This window comes from Schistocerca piceifrons, chromosome 4 (assembly GCF_021461385.2).
Source record: "Schistocerca piceifrons isolate TAMUIC-IGC-003096 chromosome 4, iqSchPice1.1, whole genome shotgun sequence".
NCBI classification, from domain to species: Eukaryota; Metazoa; Arthropoda; class Insecta; order Orthoptera; family Acrididae; genus Schistocerca; species Schistocerca piceifrons.
Genome location: NC_060141.1, coordinates 619156538 through 619180689, shown reverse-complemented (window position 1 = coordinate 619180689; position 24152 = coordinate 619156538). Strand labels below are relative to the sequence as shown.

The following is a 24152-nucleotide window of genomic DNA, read 5'->3' as shown; positions in this document are numbered from 1 at the left end:
AAGAACATTCTGCAGAGATCTGTTTAGGGAATTAGGAATACAAACTACTGCTGCCCAATATATTTATTCCTTAACAAAATTTATCATTAAAAACTTATTTCTTTTTCAAACCAACAGTTCACTACATGGAGTCAATTCTAGAAATAAGAATAATCTTCACAAAGATTTAGACACTTTCTTTGGTCCAGGAAGATGTCCATTATTCCCAAAAAATACTTACATACAAAACTAAATCATACTGATGTATGACTACCTAAATAAACCTATGTGTAGGAAAATTATGACATTTGTGGAGCACCAGTCTATGGTCACAAAAAAAAAAAAAAAAAAAAAAAAAAAAACAACAGATCACAACTATGGCTACTGAAAAACAGGACACAGGAAAGTATACAGAGTGGATAACTGTAAAGAATATACAGTAAAAAATAAAACATAATGCACCATGCCTAAGATAAAGAAACTATATGTAAGAAGTAAAGGAAGCTGCACCAGAGAGGAAAAATGTTTAATTTGTGCTTTTGGACATTGCTGGTTGGAACTGGGAGAACAATGTAGCAGTCTGTAACTATCAGCAGCATGTTTAGCATTAAGCAGGGCAAGTTCACTGATGCCTTTGAGATGTGGGGACATGAGTTCAAAGCTGCAGAGTCAAGAGCAGTATGCAGATAGCAACTGGGGCTCCGCCCACAAGATACTCAAGTTTTGACTGGCGAGTCATGTACAGTACTGTTTGTGTAAAACTGATGTGTGTGAAATTACACACACACACACACACACACACACACACACACACACACACACACTGCTTGACAACTGAAAAGGAACAAAAACATTGTTGGACAGGAATAATCAAGGGCAGTGATGGATGACATGAAACACAGTACATACCTAACAGAAGAGGAGTGATGTATTTATAATGAAAAATGGTAAAGATTTCACTACATGGTAAAGCAGGACAATAGACATAAATAATGTTCATATTTGACACAGGTCAGACCCTCAGCATAACGGTTGCTATCAGATTCTCAGCTAGGAACATGCCCTCCTTTGGCACTAACGCTCATTTCACACCTGTAATTCATGCTGGAACCAAACTGTTGAGTAGTGCTTGAGGATTATTGCCTGGTTCCCCTCTCCAGATGGTTTTGAATTCTTGCTCCCTTTGAGGAGGGGATTCATTGAGAAAATGTCCATCAAGAACATCCCAGGCGTGATCTATAGGATTTATATCTGGGAAGTGCGAAGGCCATTTCATATGTTCAATATCTTCACTTTCCTCAGCAGTCCATTGCGGGCAGGCACTGTCATTCATAAACAGAAATTTGGGTGCTCTATACAGATGGAAATGATCCAGAATAATCTCCCTGCAACATCACTGTGCTGTAATTATACTTCGGGCAAAATATATGCAGCCATGTTCAGCCACTGTGCATAATGCCTGTCTACACCACAACAACTAGGCCATAGCAATGAAGTTCATGAACATTCTGTAGTGTGTAATGTGTTCACCTCTCTCTCTGTACTAACTGAAGGCCAGAATCACTTGCCACAGTGAAATGGGATTTGTCAGGGAATATCACTCTGGACCACTGTTGCTGACCCCAACCAACTTGCACCTACACTAACAAACACTTTCTTGATGATGGTATCGTGAAGCAGGATGAATTTAATAGGTTTCTGAGCAAACAAATGAGATTGATTAAATAGCTGCCGAATGGTTCTGGCAGAGACATATGTGCCAGTAGCAACTGCAAGGTCTGAATTTATCTGCCTAGGAGTGAGATGTCTGGTCCATTTCAATTCTCTTGTGGTGTGGTGGCCCATCTATAACCACAGCCATGCTTTTGCACACCATTTCCACCCCCAGTGACCTTTTTGTACTGCAAGACAACACTTTTGGACACATCCATTACTGTGTCCACAACAGTGACACTCTGACCAGCTATAAACCATCCTCTGCTCGTTCAAGATCGTAAGCACTCAAATGATACCTTCCACACATTGCTGTACCACATGAAATGACACATTAATGAGTCCCACAACAACCTTCCTAAAACACTGTACTGCATAAACTATTGAATGCATACAGAGCATTCATGCACTAGTTTCACTGCAGTTAACGTGTTCCGCCCTCTACATTTCCTTTTTCTATCGTTGGTCGGGTGTTCTGTAGCAATTGGGTTGTTCTGTGGCAATTTGCAGTTGTGATTACTAGATGCCATTGACATTCAAATTTAATTTTTGTAATACTATATTAGAGTCTGATTTTTTCAGGGTTTTTTTTTTTTTTCTTTCGAAAGTTGATAACTGCATACAATTATTGCTGGTATAAATATAATGAAAATCATAATTGCTACTCACCGTTTAGTGGAGAAACTGGGTCGCAGAAAGGCACAACAAAAAGACTGTCGAAAAGTCAGCTATCAGCCAACAAGACCTTTGTCAAAACTAGACAACATACACACATGCACTCACACATGCAAAATCAACTCACACACACATGACCACAGTCTCTCGCAGCTAGAGCCAAATTGCTGACATCAGTTATTTTGCCTTTTTTAGTTCTGAATAACTTTTTAATTTTTTTACAATTAATTTTTTAATGTGTTTTAGTGTTTATTATATGCATTCACTGATTTACAATTCATATTTTTGGATACATTACTATTCATTGCATTTTTTTAATTTATAGGTTTTAACTTTATTGAGAATACACAAACAATAATAATAGAAATAAAATGGCGTAATACAATAATAACAATTATAACTATTTTAACACAATTGTTTAACATATATCATTACTATTATCATCAATGCTACATAAAGTAATAAATGATGAAGTGTATAACGAAAAGTATTATATGTTACAGTCTCATTGTTAATGTCAAGTTTTCTGTCTTACATTTATACATTATTTGTCTAGGAGATCTTTGTAAAACTCCTTTGCAGCATCTGAAATTTCAAAGTACTTCCCCAAGACAGTCACATCTTTCTTCTTTTCTTTGATAACCATATTTTGTTTTGGCAGAACGGTATATGTAAGTATTGCTGGATGGCATTGTTTCTTTCTACTCAGCGATTCAACTTCTACAGAATCTCAAAGTATTTATTACTTACTGACACATTGACAAATTTCTTTACTTTCATGTACAAGATGACATTCTGGTTCTTCATTTTCAATGGTAGGTTGGATTTTAGTACTTTCCGTGCACTGTCTTTTAGATTTTTAACAATCCAGTGTTTAGAACACTGGAGTACCATGATCTTCTAAAACTCATCATATTCTTTACAAGACAATAATGAAAATAACCAGTTTTTGGCTGAAGTCAGACTCAGATGCCAGAGACTGTGGCCATGTGTGTGTGTGAGTTGTGTTTGCATAAGTGTGTGTGTATACGTCGTCTAGTTTCGATGAAGGCATTGCTGGCTGAAAGCTCACTTTCCAACAATCTTTTTCTCGTGCCTACGTGTAACTCAGCATCTCTGCCATATGGTGAGTAGCAAGTATCGTTTCCATAATATTGTTACATTCCATCCTGCATTTTCCATTGTTTGTAATTATGTGTATTTTATTTACTGACTGATAGCTTTCAGAACACTTGACAATGACCATGTGTCAAAACCGAAATCACAATAAATAATACTTTTAACAGCCTAAAGCAGAATGATTTCATTCAAAAATTTTATGAAGGCTGTGGATGCAGTCCTCACCAAAATTCTAAAATGATTATTTAAGTTTGGGGCAGATCTAAGGGGCAGAAGTCATGCCACAGAACTTTTGGATCAATATCAGTCACACAATCCAACAGAAAGTTAAGGCAGATGAATCTAGAACTGTTGCACAATCAGATTAACAGCCGATCCACACAAGTTGCTGAAAAGAATAATATACAGAAGAAAGGAAAAGAAAATTGATGATTTACTGAATGATAATCATGTAATGGCATCAGCAACTCAGATCTAATATTGTGTTTGGTAATAGAGGCAAAACTTGAGAAAAATCAAGAGATTGTCAAAGGAGTTGTCTTCTGAGAAGAACTATCTGACATTGTAAAATGATCCAAGATGTACAAAATTATCAGAAAATAGGTATAAGCTATAGGGAATGGTGGATAATAAACAGTATGTACAAGAATCAAGAGAGAACAATAGCAATGGGAAACCAAGAGAGAAATGCTCAGTTTAAAAAGGGTATAAGACAGGGGTGTAGCAGTTTTTCTATGCTGCTGTTGGACCTGTACATACTGACAGTGGAAAAAAATTTGGAAACACTGAAAACAAAACTCATTACCATGTCTGATACAGTGTATGAAAATGGTTCACATTCAAAACAGCTTCCAGTCACCTCTGGATGGATAAATACAGGTCCTATTTGATTTTCAAGGAAATCTTATACCATTATTCCCTCAAAATAGTGGCAACTTCAGGTAACTATGATGGAGGTGGATGGTGATCATGCACCCTTCTCTCAAAAGTCAACCATCGGAGCTCAATAATATTGAGATTCAGTCACTGTAGTGGCCACGTGAGATATGACAATTCATCCTTGTCCTCACAAAACAAGTCCTCAATGATGTGAGGTGTGTCAACAGATACCCTGTCATCTTGGAACACAGCATCACTACTGCAGAATGAACATTTTACCATGGGATGGCCTGATCAGACAAATCAATCGCATAATCTTTGGCAACAATGCAGTCTTGCAGAGTCACCAGGGGGCCCATGGAACACCATGATATGGCTGCCCAAATTGTCATCACACTCCTGTCACATTTCACTCTTGCGATGTAAACTCATTCAAAAGTTGCAAACAGTGAAATAAGACCCATCCAACCAAATGTCATTCTCCCATTGCTCCTTACTCCAGGTTTTCTGGTTTCAGCACCACAATTTTCTATTAAAAGCATTTGCATCAATGATGAGCAGTTTTGTAACTCCAGATCACCCTGTAATTCCCTGCTAATGGAGCTCCTTTCACTTTGATTTAATGCTGACAGGATTTGCAAGTACAACATACAGTTCTGCCATGGCTTTTACAGCTGTCTTCATCTTAATTTTCATCACAGTCCTTTTCAATGACCACGCCTCATTGTCACTCAAGATGCACTTTCATCTGCATTGTGACTTAGCAGATTATGTTTTTATACTTTCTCTATATGTGTGCCTCTTGAAACACCAAACACTTCAGCTACCTTGGTTATGGAAGCACTCATATAAGAGCATCATGAATAGAGATGTGGAAATAGAAATGGATTAATAACTGCTGGAATAATTGGAAAAATTGATTGGAAAGAATAGCTGAAAAAATCTGAAGGTAATTTATGAATATGTGCACAATCTTGGGTGAACTTTAACTGATACCAATCTCAACAGAACTTTAATATCATTACATTCAAGGTCAATAAACATAATTTGCATTATGTACTGCTGCTTTCAGTTGTGTGTGATACCAAATAATCACTGCAACAACTGAAACTGTCAATCTGTCAATGAAGCACAATATTTTTAGTATAAGTACACCAAGTTCAATAGGTCCCTATCAAGCCTGAGTCATTAAGTTCACGTTAGTTCCATTGTGTTTAGTCTTGAGTGTGACAATGTCCATGCACGAACGCTTCTCCAGATACCACGTGAATTATTCTTGTCTGCACTGAACCTCTTGATGGAGGATCTCGGCAGCAAGTGAAATGATGAACAGATAGGATTTCAACTTATAGCTGTTCGAATAAATATTCCTTTTCTAATAACTTTTTATAATACTTTTAATTAATTGTTAAAATACACATTTTTAACAATGCTGGTACAACGGATCCAAGCATACGTCCGTATGCTACCACTTCGTGAAACAAACAAAAGGGTGAGGATGCATGAATTAATAAACTGAAGAGCATATTTCTTACTTTGTTTCACACAGATATTTAATGATGTATCAAAACATTATCCTTGCCACAAAACAGCTCGTTAATTTACCTCTGGCACTGTCCCTGGTTTATAGCTCATTCAGTTTACATATAGCTTATATGTAAGAAAAGAAAAGAAAGAAAAATAATATGATTCAATACAACTTCCCCTCCACTGTGCACTGACATCATACGGAAGTGCACAGTGGCTGAGCTTATTTCCCTTTTTGAGGTCTGATAATCCTGGCTGGCATGGGAATAGCCTTTATATTCAGTCAATGGTGTTACCATGAATGGTTATCAGTTGATATGGGCATGTCAGTTTCTTTTAAAACACACACACACACACACACACACACACACACACACACACACACACACACACACACACACACACACATACAGAGAGAGAGAGACATCTTTTTGTATTTACATTGCAAGGTTTGAAGCAATCAACAGATTTACGATACATTTTCTCTCCTAACAAAGTGCATACTGTAACTGCATAGTCCCATTACTGTTAGTCAGTATCCACACAGTATCTAGCTTGAAAAATATGCATGCGCAGCTCAATGTCCATTATCATCACAGTTCATGCTTACATGTCCAGTACGAGGCCCAAATGTCCATGTCGTGCATTCACAGCAGCTTTCAGTGCACAAATTCCTGAAGCTCGTGTTCAGCAACATGATCCTTTGTGAAATCTTCGATGCGGTGACAATTGGTTTCCATATGAGCAAACCAAGGAATTTGTTTCACCTCATTGCTCTCACTTATTCAGTGAAGAGACCAGCCGTACAACCGACACCTATCAACAAGGTACGTTCCTCGCTGCTTTTACGATGTTGTTGAGCACAGAAAATTCATTTCACATGAAGTATTGCCATTTTTAGTTTACCACGTGCACACCCATGTGTTGTTTTGACACATGTACACTTAACACTTTGCAGTCAGGTTTTGTATGTTTCTGTGCTTCATTTTTGAGCATCTTTCATACAGTTTCCCCTTTTTATATATAGGGTCACTACTTGTCATTTGGTTTTAGTACATTTTATCTGATTTCATTTTCATTACATTATTTGATTCCTATTATATGAGTAAACATTTTACTCTCATTTAGTTATACATGCTTCATATAATCTTCATACAATAATAGATTCTGTTTTCATTTACAGCACAAATTGGTATGCATTTCATTTCAATTTACAGTGACTTCTTGTCAGTGCATATTCATTAATTCAAAAAGAATCAAAGAAGCAGCAAACAACAGTCACTACATTTAGATACTATGCGCCACTCAGATAACTAGCATGGTCTCGCCTCTCTAGCATTCTCCAGAAAGGATCTGCACACTACAGGGTTTTAGAAATTCCATGGAAAAGCAATTATGTGCTCAGTTACGTCTCATTAATAGACTTAACTGTGATCCCAAGGACAAAATAGTTTGTTGTTATTAAGCACAACTCAAATCTGATGATACCAATTGTATAAATACTTATTCAGTGTTTAAAAGTGAGCTCAATATTTACTTTATTATTTTTGTTATATAAAGGATAACCATTTCATGTGCTGAGGTTTACAGAATAGTATCATCAATACAATATGATACATATAATGAGGATAGAACAATGTTTACATAGGTAACAAACGTGCTTAAAAATTTCAATGTAATTCAGATGTTTGACACTTTCACGGGTAGTTGACAATCACAGTAGTTATGTTTCGGCCCTTTCATCATTTCATAGTACTCAACCTCAGTTCAGCACCATAATATGTAACATACTGCAACTGTTTTCTTCTTCACATGCTTTCACACTATCACATTGATATGTATCATAAACTTACAACTATATTTACTTGCGGTGCAGGCCTTTCTTGTGTTTATATGATACCCAACACTCTACAAGCATTTATCTTTCTTCGCTTTAGGACCTGTCGATGCATTCTTCCTTGGAAGAAAAAACTTGATACTAACTTAAATCTATATCTTCATAGATAAGTGTATAGTGGTTTGATGGCATCGTGTTATCACAAAACTTATTTCATGTTTTCATGTCATGTGTGCATCTCTACTTACCTTATAGATCTGAAAGATAAAGTGCATTAGTGGCGTGGTGCGACTTCTTATCCAGTTTGCTACATATACTGTATTCACTTATTTACCTTCAGCAAGACTTCTCTCATCCATCAAGTATAAATAGTGCATGCACTTTCAATACTTAAATTTGTAAATATTGTACATATACAAGTATAATGTACATAGTAGTGCAGATTAAGTAAATATCTCTTAGTTTAGCGCCCCTTTCCTGTGCACATAATCCCTTAGATTATCTTTGTATGTGTGTATTGTGCAGATAGTCGTAGTTGTAGTATAGTCTCTCCCTTAATTTTCTATGTCTCTGTTTATTCGATAACCTTTACAAATGCTAGTGCGGACTGTAGCTCATCAAGTTTGTTTGTTTGTTTTGGATGCTCCAACACTTGCAGCTGTGCCTGTCTGGCATGCACATGTTTGTGGTATGTTGACCAACTTGCTTCCCAATGTGCATGCACTGTGAACTCTGATACCACATGTGCTGTAGCAAGTTGTTTATGGCACTGCATGCTACCATGTGTTTCACAAGTCCATTTATTTGTTTACAACTGGGCTACGGGTAAGGCAAAGCATTGTATTTAGAGTATCATCATCTCTAGACACATAAAAGTAAAATTCTTCCTTGTTACAACCACTCATCATATTGTTTACTGTTTACACATTTGACTTATAAAAAAAATACTAACAAAAATTTTCCTTAACAACTAACAACATAAACTCTGGAATGTGACTTTCCAGCAGCCTAATATCATACATATATACAACTTAGAGGGTAAGCAGCCCTTCTTCAATATATAGATGGTCTCAAGTCTTTGTGTGGGTATAGACCTATGTCTCTAGCTGTGTGTGTGTACCAATCTGTAACTCCCGGGTAGGGGATTTTAGTAATAAGTATGGTCTGGTGTATAATAGGTGTCACTTACAGTTCAGTTTTCCAATTATAGAGAATTTGGGATGTGTTCCAAGTAACACCTTTTGTCCTATATAAGACTGTGTTGTACATTTCAACTTTCTGTCATAAATTCCTTTCCTGTATTTAGCCCAGATTTCAAGGTTGATTAATGCTTGTCATATTTTTATCCACCAATGATAATTCCTGTATCGTTACCTTGGGCAAAGATTTTTCCCAGTCGACTAATTGTTTGCAATTCAAGATCAGCTCATTTGGTGTAAGTCCAGTTGATGTATGAGGAAGGTTAACAACTTGTGAGAAGGGGGTGACATATTCAATCCACTTCATATGTTATGAGGTATATAGGCCCTCACAAACCTGTTGAATTCCTTAAACACCCTTTCTATGGGGAATGCTTTGGGATGAAATTTGGGTTGTAAAATGTGTTTGATTTGGTTGGACTCTACAAACTCTTTCCATTTACATCCAACAAAATATGAGGCATTATCTGTTAACATGACCTCTGATTTTCCTACTTTTTAAAAATAATCCTCTTTGATTTGTCTTGTAATTGAACTAAGTGTAGTGTTCTGCACAGCACATAATTTTAAGTATTTGGTGAAAATATCATACAGACATACTACACACATTATGCCATCCTTACCTCTGGGATAGGGTCCAGCCACATCCAAAGATACCTTTTCTAGATGTTTTTTTTAGCTGCAAATGGGATGTAATTCAATCTGTTTGGAGATGTTGGAATGTTCTGTTTTCTAGCAGACAACACACTTGCTTAACACCTGTAGTACTCTTCAAGCAAGGTTGGGGAAATAATATTTACCTATTTTGTAAGTGTACCTTGCAATGCCATAATGACACTAAGTATTGCAAGTGTACGAGATAAAATAATCCACACATTTCTCTAGCAAACACATGTGCCATTGTTCTTGTTTAGGATGGATCCTATGAAACAGAACACCTTTGTGAATAGTGAAAAACCTTTTTAACTTTTCATCACTGTTTGGCATTAAGTTTCACTCGTACTTTACTCCAGCGTGTGTCTTCCTGCTGTAATTGCTCCATGTGTTTACACATGTGGACATAGTATGGTCGGAGTGTTTTGATCAACATAGCTCTTATTTCACCTTCTTATTCTAAGAGATCATTAAATTCCTCTAAGCCTTGTGGTACTTGAGAAAGAGCATCAGCAATTATGTTTTGGTTTCCTTTTATGTACACTATTTCAAAATCGAATTCTTGAGGATACAAACACCACCTGGCTATATGTTGGTGTAGGAATTGACAAGTTAACAGAAACAATAGGGACTGATGGTCATGGTATACTTTTGTGTGTTTACAACAAAGGAAACATTCAAACTTTTTAAAGGACCAAATTACAGCCACAACCTCCAACTACATAGCTGAATATGAATGTTCAGCTTCAGATAAGGTGCAGATGGTGAAGCCAATTACTTTAGGAATGAGTTTTCCCTCTTCTTCTACCATTTGAAAGAGGCATGCACCCAGACCTTTAGAAGACTTGGCCTAAGTATGCCTTCAATTGCCTCTTGTTTTGAGGAGCAGGGCAGTTCATAATGGCACCAAGTTTTTGAGGATCTGGCAGTATGCCTTCCAAAGAGGTTATGTGTCCTAAAAATTTTACCTTACTCAAAAGTATGGGTCCTAGCACTTTGTCCAGAACAGAGATAAATACAGGTGCACTTACATTCAATCTAAACAGTAATAGTTGAAATTCGAAGCTCCTGCCCCACATACAAAGGTGGTATACTTCCGACGTTCTTCATGTAGTTTTATTTGCCAATAAGAGAACCAGGGATCAATTAAAGAAGGAAATTTAGCATCATGGAATTTCATAAACTGGTCCTCTAAATTGTCTGGGCGTGTTTGTACTGATACAATAATCTTATTAATGTTACGTGCATTGAGGACCAGCACACCTTGCCATCTGGCTTATTAGTGCCCACAATAGGATTACAATAAGGAGAAAATGATGTTTGTATTATACCCCACTCAGGCACCCTGTTAATCTCTTTTCTTACTGCTTCCCTCTTTGTCCATGGGATACGGTATGAAGTAGAACAAAAAGTTTCATGAGGATATACTTTCATTTGGTGCACAAAATCCGTAATGACACCTGTTCTTTTTTTTTTTTTTTTTAAATACATGTATATAACCAAATACAGCTGCAACTCTCACTTATATGTCCCCTCAGTCTCAAGATACCATCTACACTCCATTTTGATTTGATATCGCCAGACACTTTACATAACAGAATCCTTCCCCCGATTTTCATGGGAGTTGGCATAAATCCAGGCAGTTTTTCCCATGGTGGGAGAATGACTTCAAGAAAGTAACTGCCAAGTGTGTAAGTTGCAACTAGCAGTACCTTAGCTCAGCAACACTTTGATTAGATGCCAGCAAAAAGTTACTTAAAAAGACCTTATGACATCAGGCCACATTATGTGGGATTGATACTGAGAGTAACAGACAGTACTGGTGTAAGTTATGCTTTTATGATAAAGTGACAGGTGGGCAGGAATAAATTATTTATTATTTACCTGTCAACAATTTTAAGGATGTTGTCTACACTCCTATTTCTCTATTACTGATATTTTGTGATTATGGTCTCAAGAGTCCACACAGTTGCATCTGGTGTAATGTTTGTCTTAGACTGCATCAACTAAGAATGTCTGGACATTACATGCTCCAATTCATGAAACTGGTTCTGCTTTGTGGTGCTTTTAGGTGTTCAATTGAGTTGTTGATTCTATTTTTATGCACAATGTTTCAGAAACCAACCATGTTGTCTCGTTCAGGTGTTGCAAGCTGTGTTGTTATGTGTACTCTCTGGCTGGACACCAACCAGAGATTCGGGCACTATTTAGCATTTGCATCAACCACAGTTTACAATGCAAGAAATTGCAATAAATATGTTTTGTTTCTAAGAGCACACATAAGAATTATATATTCAGTTTGTTACCTGTTGATCAAATAAGCTCCAAAATAATGGAACTGGAATAAATAGAAAAAAAATTCCGAACACAATTTTCATATCATCTATTAACTTCTCACTGTATTTTTCAATAGCTGCATCCAGCCAGTGATCAGTGTAAAGGACTTTAGATTCCAGTCTTCTTTTAACAGCATACTGGAAGACAAGAATACAACATTCAAAATGAAGTATTAGTTTTGCTACTTTATTTGTATTAATGTAAAGAGATAGATTAATTAATTTTTAAGATATGTTTACTGAACTTTTACAGCTCTAAGAGATTAAATATTTTCACAAGAAAGAAGAAGAAATATTTTACATTTTGGTTAATTCTCTTTGATGAGTACAAATAATCATTATAATTTTATATTAATAATTTTATGAAGTTGGTAATTATGGCTTCTCTTCCTTTGTCAGTGAGTCTCTCTCTTTGTCTCCTGATGCTTCAATGCAAATTTACCTCTTATGTGAACAGTTAAGTACCATAAGGAACAGAAAATTTTAAGATTCTCCATTTCTACTTTTGGAATGTTGAAAACAGGATAAGGGCTACTGAATACAGCAATTTAAATAGGGATTGCAACAAAAGAGTTGTACGAAGGAAACCCAGGACCTAACTGCAGGACACATTATTGAAGACTTTATGTAAAGGTTGGTTTAAAAGAGGGGGGAAGGGACCAAACACCTAGTTCATCAGTCCCTTGTTCCAAATAAAACAATGCAACAAGGGCAAGAATAAAACAAGTGAGACTGACAACACAAAATTGACAGAAAGTAAAAATCAAAGAACAACAGAAGGGAAACAAACGCTTAAATGGAAAAAAGGGGAGAAGAAAACCACAGCAATGCAAGAAACAGATGGAAGAGATTAAAACGACAAAACATGGCTGGCTAACCATGAGAATAAAAAGGAGAAGCCAGCCACTCTGCAACAAATTAAAACCTCCACCCTAAAAGCAGTAGAGTGGAGGAAACAGAGGGACAAAGGACATGCGCTAAAACTTAGATTAAATGATAAAACCCATCCTCAAGAATAAAACGTAAGACTAAATCAGCTGATGAGGCATTGTCAGATAAAATTAGCGGCAACGAGTCCGGTAACAGAAGATTTTGTTGCAGGGCAGTCAAAGTGGGACAGTGTACCAGAATATGGGCCACTGTCAACTGGGCACTGCATCGACACTGAGGCGGGTCTTCACAGCACGACACTGAGGTGGGTCTTCACAGCAGAGGAGGTAGCCGTGGGTCACCTAAGTGTGGCCAATGTGGAGCCGGCAGAGAACCACAGAGTCCCTGTGGGAGACCTGCATGGAGAACTGCCACACATTCGTAGTCTCCTTAATGGCACGCAGTTTGTTGTGCGTACTGAGACTATGCCATTCCATCTCCCAAAGCCAAAAAACCTGGTGGCATAAAAACAAATGCAGATCAGTTATTGGAATGCCAATCTCCATAAGAGGTTTCCATGTAGCTTGTTTGGCCAGCCTGTCAGCAAGTTCATTGCCTGGGTTTCCACCGCGTCCTGGGGTCCACACAAACACCACTGAATGTCCGGACTGTTCCAGGGCATAGATGGACTCCTGGCTGGCCGCTATCAAAGGATGATGAGTGTAGCACTGGATGATAGCTTGTAGGCTCCTCAAGGAGTCAGTACACAGAAGAAATGACTCTCCAGGGCATGAAAGATGTGCCCAAGAGCACGAGATATAGCCACCAGCTCTTCAGTGAAAACACTGCAGCCATCAGGCAAGGAATGCTGTTCACTATGTCCTCCATGGGAATACGTGGAGCCGACGAGACCGTCAGCCATTGAGTCATTGGTGTAAAGTACTTCATGGTATTGGTACATGTCAATAATTGAGAGGAAGTGACAGTGGAAAGTCAACGTGACTGTCAGCCATTGAGTCGTTGGTGTAAAGTACTTCATGGCCTCGGTACACGTCAAGATTTGAGAGAAAGTGACAACGGAGAGCCAGGGGGTGAACCGAGTCCTTTGGGCCATGTGAAACGTCCAGGCGAAGCCGTGGCCTAGGTGTACACCATGGATGTGTACGTGAATGGATCTCAAGTATAGCTGGTAAAGGCAAGAACTCCAGTTCAGATAGAAGGGATTGGACATGAACTGCAATTGGAGGCCATGACCTGATGCGGGAGATGAACTGCCGTGGGTGGGAAAAGGAGACGGTAATTCGGATGCACAGGAGAACTGCAAACATGTGCAACATAACTGTCAAGCAGTTGCGCTCTCCTGACCTGCAATGGAGGTACTCCAGCCTCCACCATGACGCTGCTTACTGGACTCATCCTAAAAGCTCCCGTCGCTGGTCAAATGCCACAGTGGTGCACTGGGTTGAGTAAACGCAATGCTTAGGGCACCGCCAAACCATAAACCAGACTCCCATAGTCAAGGCAGGATTGAACAAGGGCTCTGTAAAGCTGCAGCAGCGCAGAGAAATCTGCACCCCAGTTGGTGTTGCTCACGCAGTGGAGGACATTGAGGTGCTGCCAGCACTTCCGCTTAAGCTGACAAAGGTGAGGAAGCCAAGTCAATTAGGCATCGAAAACCAGTCCTGAAAATTAATCTGTCTCCACAACAGTGAGGGGATCAATCAGTGAGGTAAAGTTCTGGTTCTGGATGAATGGTCCGATGCTGACCGAAGTGCCTGACACACGACTTTGCGGCTGAAAACTGGAAGCCATGGGCTAGAGCCCATGACTACGCCTTGTGGATGGCTCCCTGTAGGTGCTGCTCAGCAACACCAGTACTGGTGAAGCAGTATGGAATGCAGAAGTCATGTGCATACAGAAAGGGTAAGACAGACAGCCCTGCAGCTGCTGCTAGACCGTTAATGGCCACTAGAAATAGAGATACACTCAATACAGAGCCCTGTGGGACCCCATTCTCCTGGATATGGGGGGAACCATGGGAGGCACCGACTTGGACATGGAAAGTACGAAGCACCAAGAAATTCTGGATGCAAATAGGAGCGGGCCTCAGAGACCCCACTTGTATAATGTGGCAAGGATATGATGTTGCCAGGTGGTGTCATACACTTTTCGTAAATCAAAAAAGATGGCAACAAGGTCTTGGCATCTGGAAAAGGCTGTTCGGATGGCAGACTCGAGGGAAACAAGATTATCAGTGGTAGAGCGAGCCAGGCGGAAATTGCCCTGCCATGGAGCCAGTAGGCCATGTGACTCCAGGACCCAATCCAACTGCCGACACACCATATGTTCCAGCAGCTTACAAAGAATGTTGGTGAGGCTGATGGGCCGATAGCTATCCACATCAAGCGGGTTTTCACCGGGTTCAAGCACTGGAATGATGGTGCTCTCCCGCTAGTGCAATGGAAATATGCCATCGCACCAGATCCGATTGAAGATCACAAGGAGATGTAACTTGTAGTCAGACGAGAGATGTTTAATCATCTGACTGTGGATCCGATCTGGCCCAGGAGCTGTGTCAGGGAAATGTGCAAGGGCACTGAGGAGCTCCCACTCTGTAAGTGGAGCATTATAGGGTTCACTGTGTTGTGTGAGTGAACAAGAGGACTTTCCCTTCCATCTGCCATTTGAGAGGCTGGAGTGTAATTCTCCAACACAGAGGCGCGAGCATAGTGCTCAGCAAAGTGCTCGGCAATCACATTTGCGTCAGTAGATAACATGCCATTTATGTTAACACCAGGTATACCTGTTGGGGTCTGGTACCCAAAAACTCATCTGATCTTTTCCCAAACTAGGGAAGGTGACATATGGTATCCAATGGTTGAGACATACCTCTCCCAACACTCCTATTTCTGTCTTTTGAAAAGCTGGCGAACGCAGGCACAAAGCCATTTAAAGGCTATGAGGTGCTCCAGAGAATGGTGCTGCTTATGCCACTGTAGAGCTCACCAATGCTCCTTAATTGCCTCAGCAACTTCCTCTGACCACCAAGGGACTGTCTTTTACTGGAGGCACCCTAAAGAATGAGGGATCATGTTTTCTGCCACAGAAACGATAGTTGTAGTTACCTGCATAACCACCACATCAATGTTACCATGTGGGGGATATTCAACAGTGACAGCAGAGGTGAAAGCATTCCAGTCTGTCTTGTTTAAAGCCCATCTGGGCAGGCGTCCGTGGGCCTGATGCCGGGGCAGTGACAGGAAGATGGGGACGTAGTCATTACCACACAGGTCATCATGTGACCTCCAGTGGATAGATAGGAGAAGGCCAGGACTGCAACCTGAGAGACCAATGGCAGAATATGTGCTGTGTGTCACACTGAAATGTGTGTGGGCACCTGTATTTAATAGGCAGAGTTCGAGTTGTGACTGTAAATTTTCGACATCTCTGTCTCAGCCAGTAAGCACGGTGCCACCCCACAAGGGGTTATGAGCGTTAAAATCTCCCAAAAGTAGGAAAGGTTTATGGAGTTGATCAATCAGTGTAGCCAATGTATTCAGGGGTACTGCACCATCTGGAGGAAAATATACTTTGCAGTTATTTCCTGTGTCATCCTTATCCTGACAGCCACAGCTTCACGAGGGGCTTTGAAGGGGCACAGGTTCACTGCATACTGAGTTCAGGACACAGACACAAACGCCACCTGACACTCTATTATAGTCACTACAGTTGTTGTAATATCCCCTATAGCTGCAGAGGGCAGGGGTCCACATTTCCAGGAACCAAGTTTCCCTGAAGGGCAATGCAGAAAGCAGGTGTAAAGTTTAAGAGTTCCCATAGCTCAGCCAGGTGGTGGAAAAGACCACCACAATTCCACTGGAGGACGATGTTACCGTGAGGCTGGGAATGGTGGTGTTGGGGCCATCAGAGGGTACTGTTTCTTAGCAGACTTCTTCTTACTTAGCTTGCTCTCTCACTTCTCTTTAGGGGCTTGCTTCGAAGATTTCTACAAAGCAGCTTCAGGCACGGAGGAAAACCATGAAGCTTTTCGTCCAGCAGCTTTTGGCTCCTTGAGCCACTGGTGAGTGTCCACTGTGGCATTAGTGAAGAACTTGGGAGAGAGGGGCCCCGAGGGACCCCTTCTGCACAAGAGGAGCCAGAAGAGGCTGTTGCTTTTCCGGCTTGGCTTGGAGATGTGGTAGGCCAGAAGCTGGAGGAGATTGAGGCCAGGTGGATTACAAGATCGAAGGATGTATTGCAAGAACAACTACCATCTGTATAATTAAAAAAATGTAGGTGTTGGAGGGAATGGTACAGGTTGTGAAGCAGTCATTGAAGCTGAGCATGTTGAGCTCAGCAGCATGTTTCACCACTGGTTAGTCAGTTCTGCTCTCAGTCACAATTTGTCAATGACCATTTATTTGGGTGAACTGCTGGTTGTTGGTCGCAGTCACATAAAATGCTGTTCAGAAATTACAGCAGAGCTATTATACAATGTGGCTGCTTTGCAAGTGACCCTTCTAATGACAAGATAAAATTTACTTGTGATAGTACTAGAGTTGGATGAGTTGGGTTGGTGCATTTGATAGATCTTACACTTCGGCCTTCCACAGGTTTATAATTTACGTGACAAGAGGGTGGGAAAAAGCATGGCATACTGATGGGTGAGGATATTTCCTAGAGTGGGTGGGTCACATAATACCACAATGAGAGTTGTCAGAACAATTGTGGGTAGGATGTTGCTCATTACAGTCACAGTAAGAAGTAGTTAAACCCTGGCAAAGGATACAGTTAAATTGTTCCAGTTCAGGGCGATCCTGGGTGATTTGGAAAGAGAAATATGGGGAGGGGGAGTGCTCCTTTGCAGCTGGTGCATGGGAGTGATCATAGAATTAGTTGTGATGGTCATCCATGGGTTAGCCAAGGATATGGAGAGACATTTCAAAATGGAAGCGACAGCAGCTACCAAAATGCAGGTACTGTTGAGGTGCACTTGATAAAGACAGAGGTTTTTATGGAGCCACCAGCAAGGTGAAACTATCCAGGTGGCATTGGGATAAGTGCTATATCAGCAGTCTACTCCTAATATGCCAGCAGCCCACATTATAGAAGAGTTACACAAGCAGCCGGTTTCCTAGTAGACAGCACATGATGGCAGCTATGTTCCAACAGCCACCAGATGGCAACCCAAGTGGCACCAGAGGTTGCTGCTGGCCCCCAGAGACTGTAAATAGGACTGAGAGTATCCGGGTGCTGGGGCTGTATTTAGGGAGGCACTCGGGCCCTGAGCCATTAATTCACTCCAAGTAGGCTTCCTGGGCCAGGCACCAAACACAGTCACATTAATTCAATTGGGAACGGACTTTGGAGCTGGCACAATGATGATGCCAAGTTTTGCATTAGGGCTTCTGTGAGGGGACTTGTAAGAATTTTGGACTTAGTTTTCATTAGTAGTCACGAGTCTTAACTATGTTTTCATCACACTAGAACTTTAATATTGGACTGTCCTTCAGGGATTTTAACTGGAACTGAGTCGGAATTCTTATCATTTAAATATGAGACTGTCCTGTCGGTACTTGAGAATTTTCCAGTTGAGTGCTTTGTGTACTTACTAGTTAATAGCATTTCCCAACCGGTTTTGTTTTCCTTCCAGAGACCTTACGCCTAGAGCTTATATTTCTGTTAATTCTTTCTTGTCACCAGTTGTGCAAAACTTAGTTTTGGACTGAGGCTTTGCTAGTTGCTACTGGACTCTAATTCTGATACTTTGAATGTGATAACTTTAGTTGTTAAATTTGTTTAGTTCCTTGAGATGCCACCAGCCTCCTGCCACAGTTCCTGTTCAGTGTTAACTTCAGAAAATTTTTTCTGTGTGATTACTGGTTACAAACTGATTATTTTGTTAATTATGTTGCAATAAACTTGAGATCACTGTACATCTGGGACTTCTTTTCTTGACTGCCTGTAGCGGATACTTTGTTGAGGATTAAAAGATTGTGAAAGAAGTGGTGTTCTGCCACTTGCTGCCCACCCACTCTATAAAACATCCTAGTTCATCCTCAAACCACATCTACTCCCAGCCACTTGTCACATGGATCATACCCCAGTGTAAGACCAACATCCAAGACCTGTCCAATGAACTCACCAGCTTCACCTATACTTTCTAATCAAAGGCAAGACCACTTGCAACAGCAGTCATACCATATACCTGATCTGTAGCAATTTATGTATAGCATTTTACATGAACATCACCACCAAACAGCTCTCCACCTGAATGGTTGGAAACTGCCAAACTGAGTGACCAACAGCAGAGTGAGCCACATAGGGGCAGAAAATACTGCTGAGCACAACATGCTCAAGTCCAATGGCTGTTTCACAGCCCACATCATCCAGATCCTACTCCCCCCACCGCTCCCAACCTCTCCACCAGAACCAACTTCGCTGAGTTATGTAGATGGGAGTCATCAGAGTCATCACTGCAACATTTCCTTCCCTCCCACAATCCTCCCAACCTGTTTCCTCCAGCCTCCATACACTAAAACCGCTATACGCGATGGACAATGTAGTGATGCCACTTGATGTCACCATGGAAATTGAGTAGCTGGCACAACATTGCTACATTACTGTCAGCCACTCTCACACCACTACCAACATGATGCTTGTCAGCACAATTTAATGAGGCCAGGTCTCCTACAATCCTGCATATAATTTGGCACAGGGCTGGTCTGATCCATTGTAAATCTACCACAGCATTGACACAGCACAATGGTATGTCTATCGCTTTGATCATCACCATGGTCTTTGCATATGGATGTTTACTTTCTCGGACTCTGTTAGTAACTGGTCGGACTTTGACACTGTGCAAACCTGACTTTGAATGGATTGCTTACTTAAAGATATCTTACATTGCTCAGGGAAGCATTCTATAAAATATCTCAATTTCTTGCATAAACTGGGGCTAGTCTCTATTAGTTTTGAGTGTAGGTCACCTGTACAAAAGTGGTGATAACTCAGTATCATTGAAACATGCAAATAAACCTTAAACATTTTGTAGTTACGTGAGAGTGTAGGTCTTCAACCACAGACCACCTACAACAATTCCTTCTTGGTATTGGTGATGCCAGCTGAAATCAAAGGCAAGTTAGTCACATTATTCTAAGAGAATTATTGTCCTTGCAGATTGGAAGTAGAAAAGGTTAACATGATATTAGTAAACTGCAGGAGCAGCCATGGGAAGGTCCCAGAATCAGTATCACTCACTGAAGGCAATAATTCTCATACATTATTAGGGACAGAAAGTTGGTTGAAACTGGACGAGAATGGCAACAAAATCCTAAATTCAGATTGAAATATACAGTGTATTAAAGAAAAAAGTATTCCATATTTTTAGAGGTGGCATTATGGACCAAAACAAGACAAAAATGTCCAGTGAACATGGGCTCCAAAATGCATACCTTAAGAGTGAGCAGCACTTGTTCATCTTCATAATATGAAACAGATGTCTTCTACTGCAAGCACATAGCTATTACAAATTACCTACAGATGGTAGTAAGCAAGTCAGGACACATTCCTCTGATACTGTTCAAGGCTACAGCATGAAGTAAACATCTGTTAGGGTTGCTACTGTAAGTTCTGGGTAAGTGCATGACATACAGTAGTTCTAATGGAACCAGTTTGTGCTAAGTTTGTGTCTTTGCACTTACCATCATAATGGAAGCCTACTGTTCAGTGAACGAAATGGCAGATATAAGCTTCTGTAATGGTTTGTAAAATGGAAACAACTGTCAAGCCCACATCCTATATGGTGCAAAATATCCACAATGCAGGGTATCAACACAATTATTAAGCCATCTTTTCCAGTGACTAGCAGACACTGGCTCTATAGCTCAAACAGTGGTGTATCATGAAGGACCTTGCACTATTTGACTCTGTTATGGAGGAACAATTGTGGTAATGAGAGGAAGAAGATACTGGAACGAGTGCATGCAGAATTTCAGCATCTATTGGAGTTAGTCATCCTCAACTCAGAGCAATCCTGGATGAACAGTTGCTATAACTGTATTATGTATACAGCATGTCCAAGCCCTTCAGTCACAAGATCAGATTGCCAGAAAGCGGTTCTGCCAATGGCTGATGCAAAGATGTGGAGAAGGTTCATTTTTCACTGTTCACAGATGAGGCTGGATTCACTCGAGGTGGGATTGTCAATTTTCATAACCAAAATGTGTGCACTGATGCAGATCCGCATGCAGATGAAGAAGTAAGGGACCAGGACCAATTTTCAATTAATGTATGGGTGATACACTAATCATTGGGATTTTCTTTGTGCATATTAGTTTAAACTCTTGAATTTCTTGGATGTCTGTGTGTTTATCAGCCATACTTCAACATTTTAATAACTGTATAGTGCATAGTACTGCTGTTTGCAACACAGTAATGCATTTGTTTTTGTTTGAAGAGCTAGTCACTGTTGTTACTCTCTTCAGCTGACTCGAAGCTTCCATTCCTGCAGTAGTTCATTGAAGCACACCATTTCATTTGTGAGTTGACACAGGTGCTAATAAGAAATGACTTGCCCAGAATTTCCTGGGTGCCCTTTAGTTTAAAATCTTGAATTTATTGCATGCTTATATATTTGTCAGGCACAGTACCACATTCTAGTAACCATTTAGAGTATATTCCCACTGTCTTTAGTATGGATATGGACTGTGAATTTCTGTGTTCAGATGCAAGCTGAGTTGGTGACCCTTCACTCATAGCTCTAGGAAGTGCTGGCTTCAGTCACACAGGCTGCTACCAATGGGCATCATTGTGGGGATCCAAGGGATGTCCAGCATATATCAGGCATCCTCTGATTGGTCCACTACTGTAACCACTCTGGGTCCTGCCCACACTGAGGTCGACCTCTCACACATGGTTAAGTGTGAGGTCACACAGCAGTGAGGCAGGCAGTGAAAGACTGTCACAGGAACCAATAGAAGGGCCTTCCCAGTTCATGCGATGAACAGGTTTCAGGTGCTGTCTGTGTCTGACAAACACCCTGAGGCAGATGCATTTGCTTGCCCTGTTTCAGGAGATGTCTCTCAGCCAGCAAGATCTGGGCAGTCACAGAGGCTAGGATTATTGGTAGTAGGGAGCTCCACCATTAGGCGCATAATGGGGGCCTTAGGAATACAGTTGCCTAGAAGGGGAAGATATCCAGAGGGCACTCTGTGTGCATACTGGGAGGAGACATCTCAGATGTGGAAAAAGTGCTTCTGGATGCCAAGAAGAGCACAGGGGGCAGCCAACAGCAGGTGGTGATTCTGTTGGTACCAATGATGTGTGTCATTTTGGATTGGATGTGATTTTCTCTGGTTTCGGGCGGCTAGCTGAAGTGGTAAAGACAGCCAGTCTTGCTTGTGGGAAGAAGGTGGAGGATCAACTTCAGACCATTGGTACAGAGCCAAGTAGATGGTGTGGATCTGAGCGTCAGACAGTGCTGTGACTGTGTAGGCTGTAGCTCTCTCAACTTGGGGCTTAGGGTGATGGGTTTTAGGGTTCTGCTTAATAGGGCAGTGGTCCACTACACACGGGAATGAGCTAATTGGTTAGAGGGAACACATGGAAGGGACTGGGTGGTTTTTTTAATGTAGAAGGTCCTGGGAAACTACAGAAAGGGCATCAGTCTAAAAGGGCATAGGATGAGGGTAGATATAACAACAATTAGTATCATAGTTTTATAAACTGTCCTAGTGAGAAAAAAAACAGAGGTTCAAGTGCTGATAAAAAGCACTGAAGGTCAAATCATTATCCATACTGAAAGCTGGATAAAGCCAGAGATAAGATCAGCTGAAATTTTTACAAATGACTTAACAGCATTCAGAAAGCATAGAGTAAATACAGTAGGTGATCAAGCGTTTATTGCTGTCAGAATGCTTTTGCCTTGTAATGAAACTGAAGTAGGCAGTTTCTGCAAGTTAGTTTAGATTGAGGTTATACTTCACAACCAGAATAAATTAATGATTGGTGGAACATCAACAATGTGAGGTAAAGATAAATCACTACTTACTGTAAAGATGACATAGTAAGTTGCAGACAGGCACAACTAAAAGATGCTTACTCAGCTGCCAGGGGGACAGTCACCTGTGCTTGTGTGAATGAATGTGTGTGTGTGTGTGTGTGTGTGTGTGTGTGTGTGTGTGTGTGTGTGTGTGTGTGTTGTTTTTTTCCCTTCCTTTTCTGATGAAGGCTGTGGCCGAAAGCTAATGCATAAATGTCTTTTAGTTATGCCTCTCTGCAACTTAATGTGTTATCTTTAAGGCAAGTAGCTGTCTATCTAACGATACATTGTTGATAATCGGATTCTTTCTCCAAGACTGGCAATGTTGTAATGAATCTCAAAACTTAGTGCAGATTTCAATGTGACAAGCTTTTATAGTTTACATAATTAAAAAATCTGGAATAAAATCCAAAGTATGCCAGTGACAAGACACAATCAATACCTTCAGTTTTTGACAGCAATGGTAATGTTACCGATGAAAATGCCACTAAAGCAGATGAAGTAAATATTACAAAACTGAAACCAAGAACAACTGCCAATGTGACTAACTGAGAAGTAGATATCCTCACTGCAGCAAAGAAACTTAAATCAGTTAATAAAGGCAAGGACTCTGGTCCACATAGCATTCCAGTTAAATTTCATTCAGAGTATGCCAATACATAGTGCCACTTACAGTTGTTAGCATTCAAATACAAGCATTCGCTTGACAAAAGATCAGTACTTAAAGACTACAAAGTTGCACAGATCATACCAATACTCCAGAAAGGAAATAGGAGTAATCCACTGAATTACAGACCCATATATCTAACATTGCAGTAGGATTTTTGAACAAATACTGAGTGCTGCTTAATAGGGCACCCAGGAAAATGACACCTGCTTACCCTGCCTTTGGAGCAAGTACAGTTAGTCATATATCACCTGGACCAACTCCTCAGCTGGGTACAGGTTCTGTAATGATTGTAAGGCACTAAGGGAATCAGAGAAAATGAGAAACCATTTGCCCCATGTACGATGCACCTGCTCCAGTGCCTTCAGGATCGTGTGAAGCTCCACTGAGAAAACAGTATACAATTCAGGAAGGTGAATCCTGGTGACATGGTCGGAGAACATGACAGAGCAGCCAAAGGAATTCCCTTGCTTGGAGCCATCAGAGTACACGATTGTGAAACAATTATGTATATCTAAAATGTTAAACAATAGAGAGTGAAATGTAAAATCTGACTTATGGTCTTTCTTAAAATTCATGAAGTCTAAAATAAGTCTGGGCCTCTGGAAAATCCAAGGTGGAAATCTGCTCCCACCACAATGTAAAACATGAAGAC

General features: G+C 40.4%; 1 protein-coding gene across 1 annotated transcript in view; it reads right to left on the bottom strand.

The window, feature by feature from the left end:
* LOC124796064 (peptide transporter family 1-like) overlaps window positions 1-24152 on the bottom strand; it is a 178140-nt gene that overhangs the window by 56169 nt on the left and 97819 nt on the right. The window contains exon 7 of the mRNA XM_047260151.1: window positions 11889-12056. Within this exon, the coding sequence (XP_047116107.1) occupies window positions 11889-12056 (168 nt within the window). The remainder of the gene's footprint in view (window positions 1-11888; window positions 12057-24152) is intronic.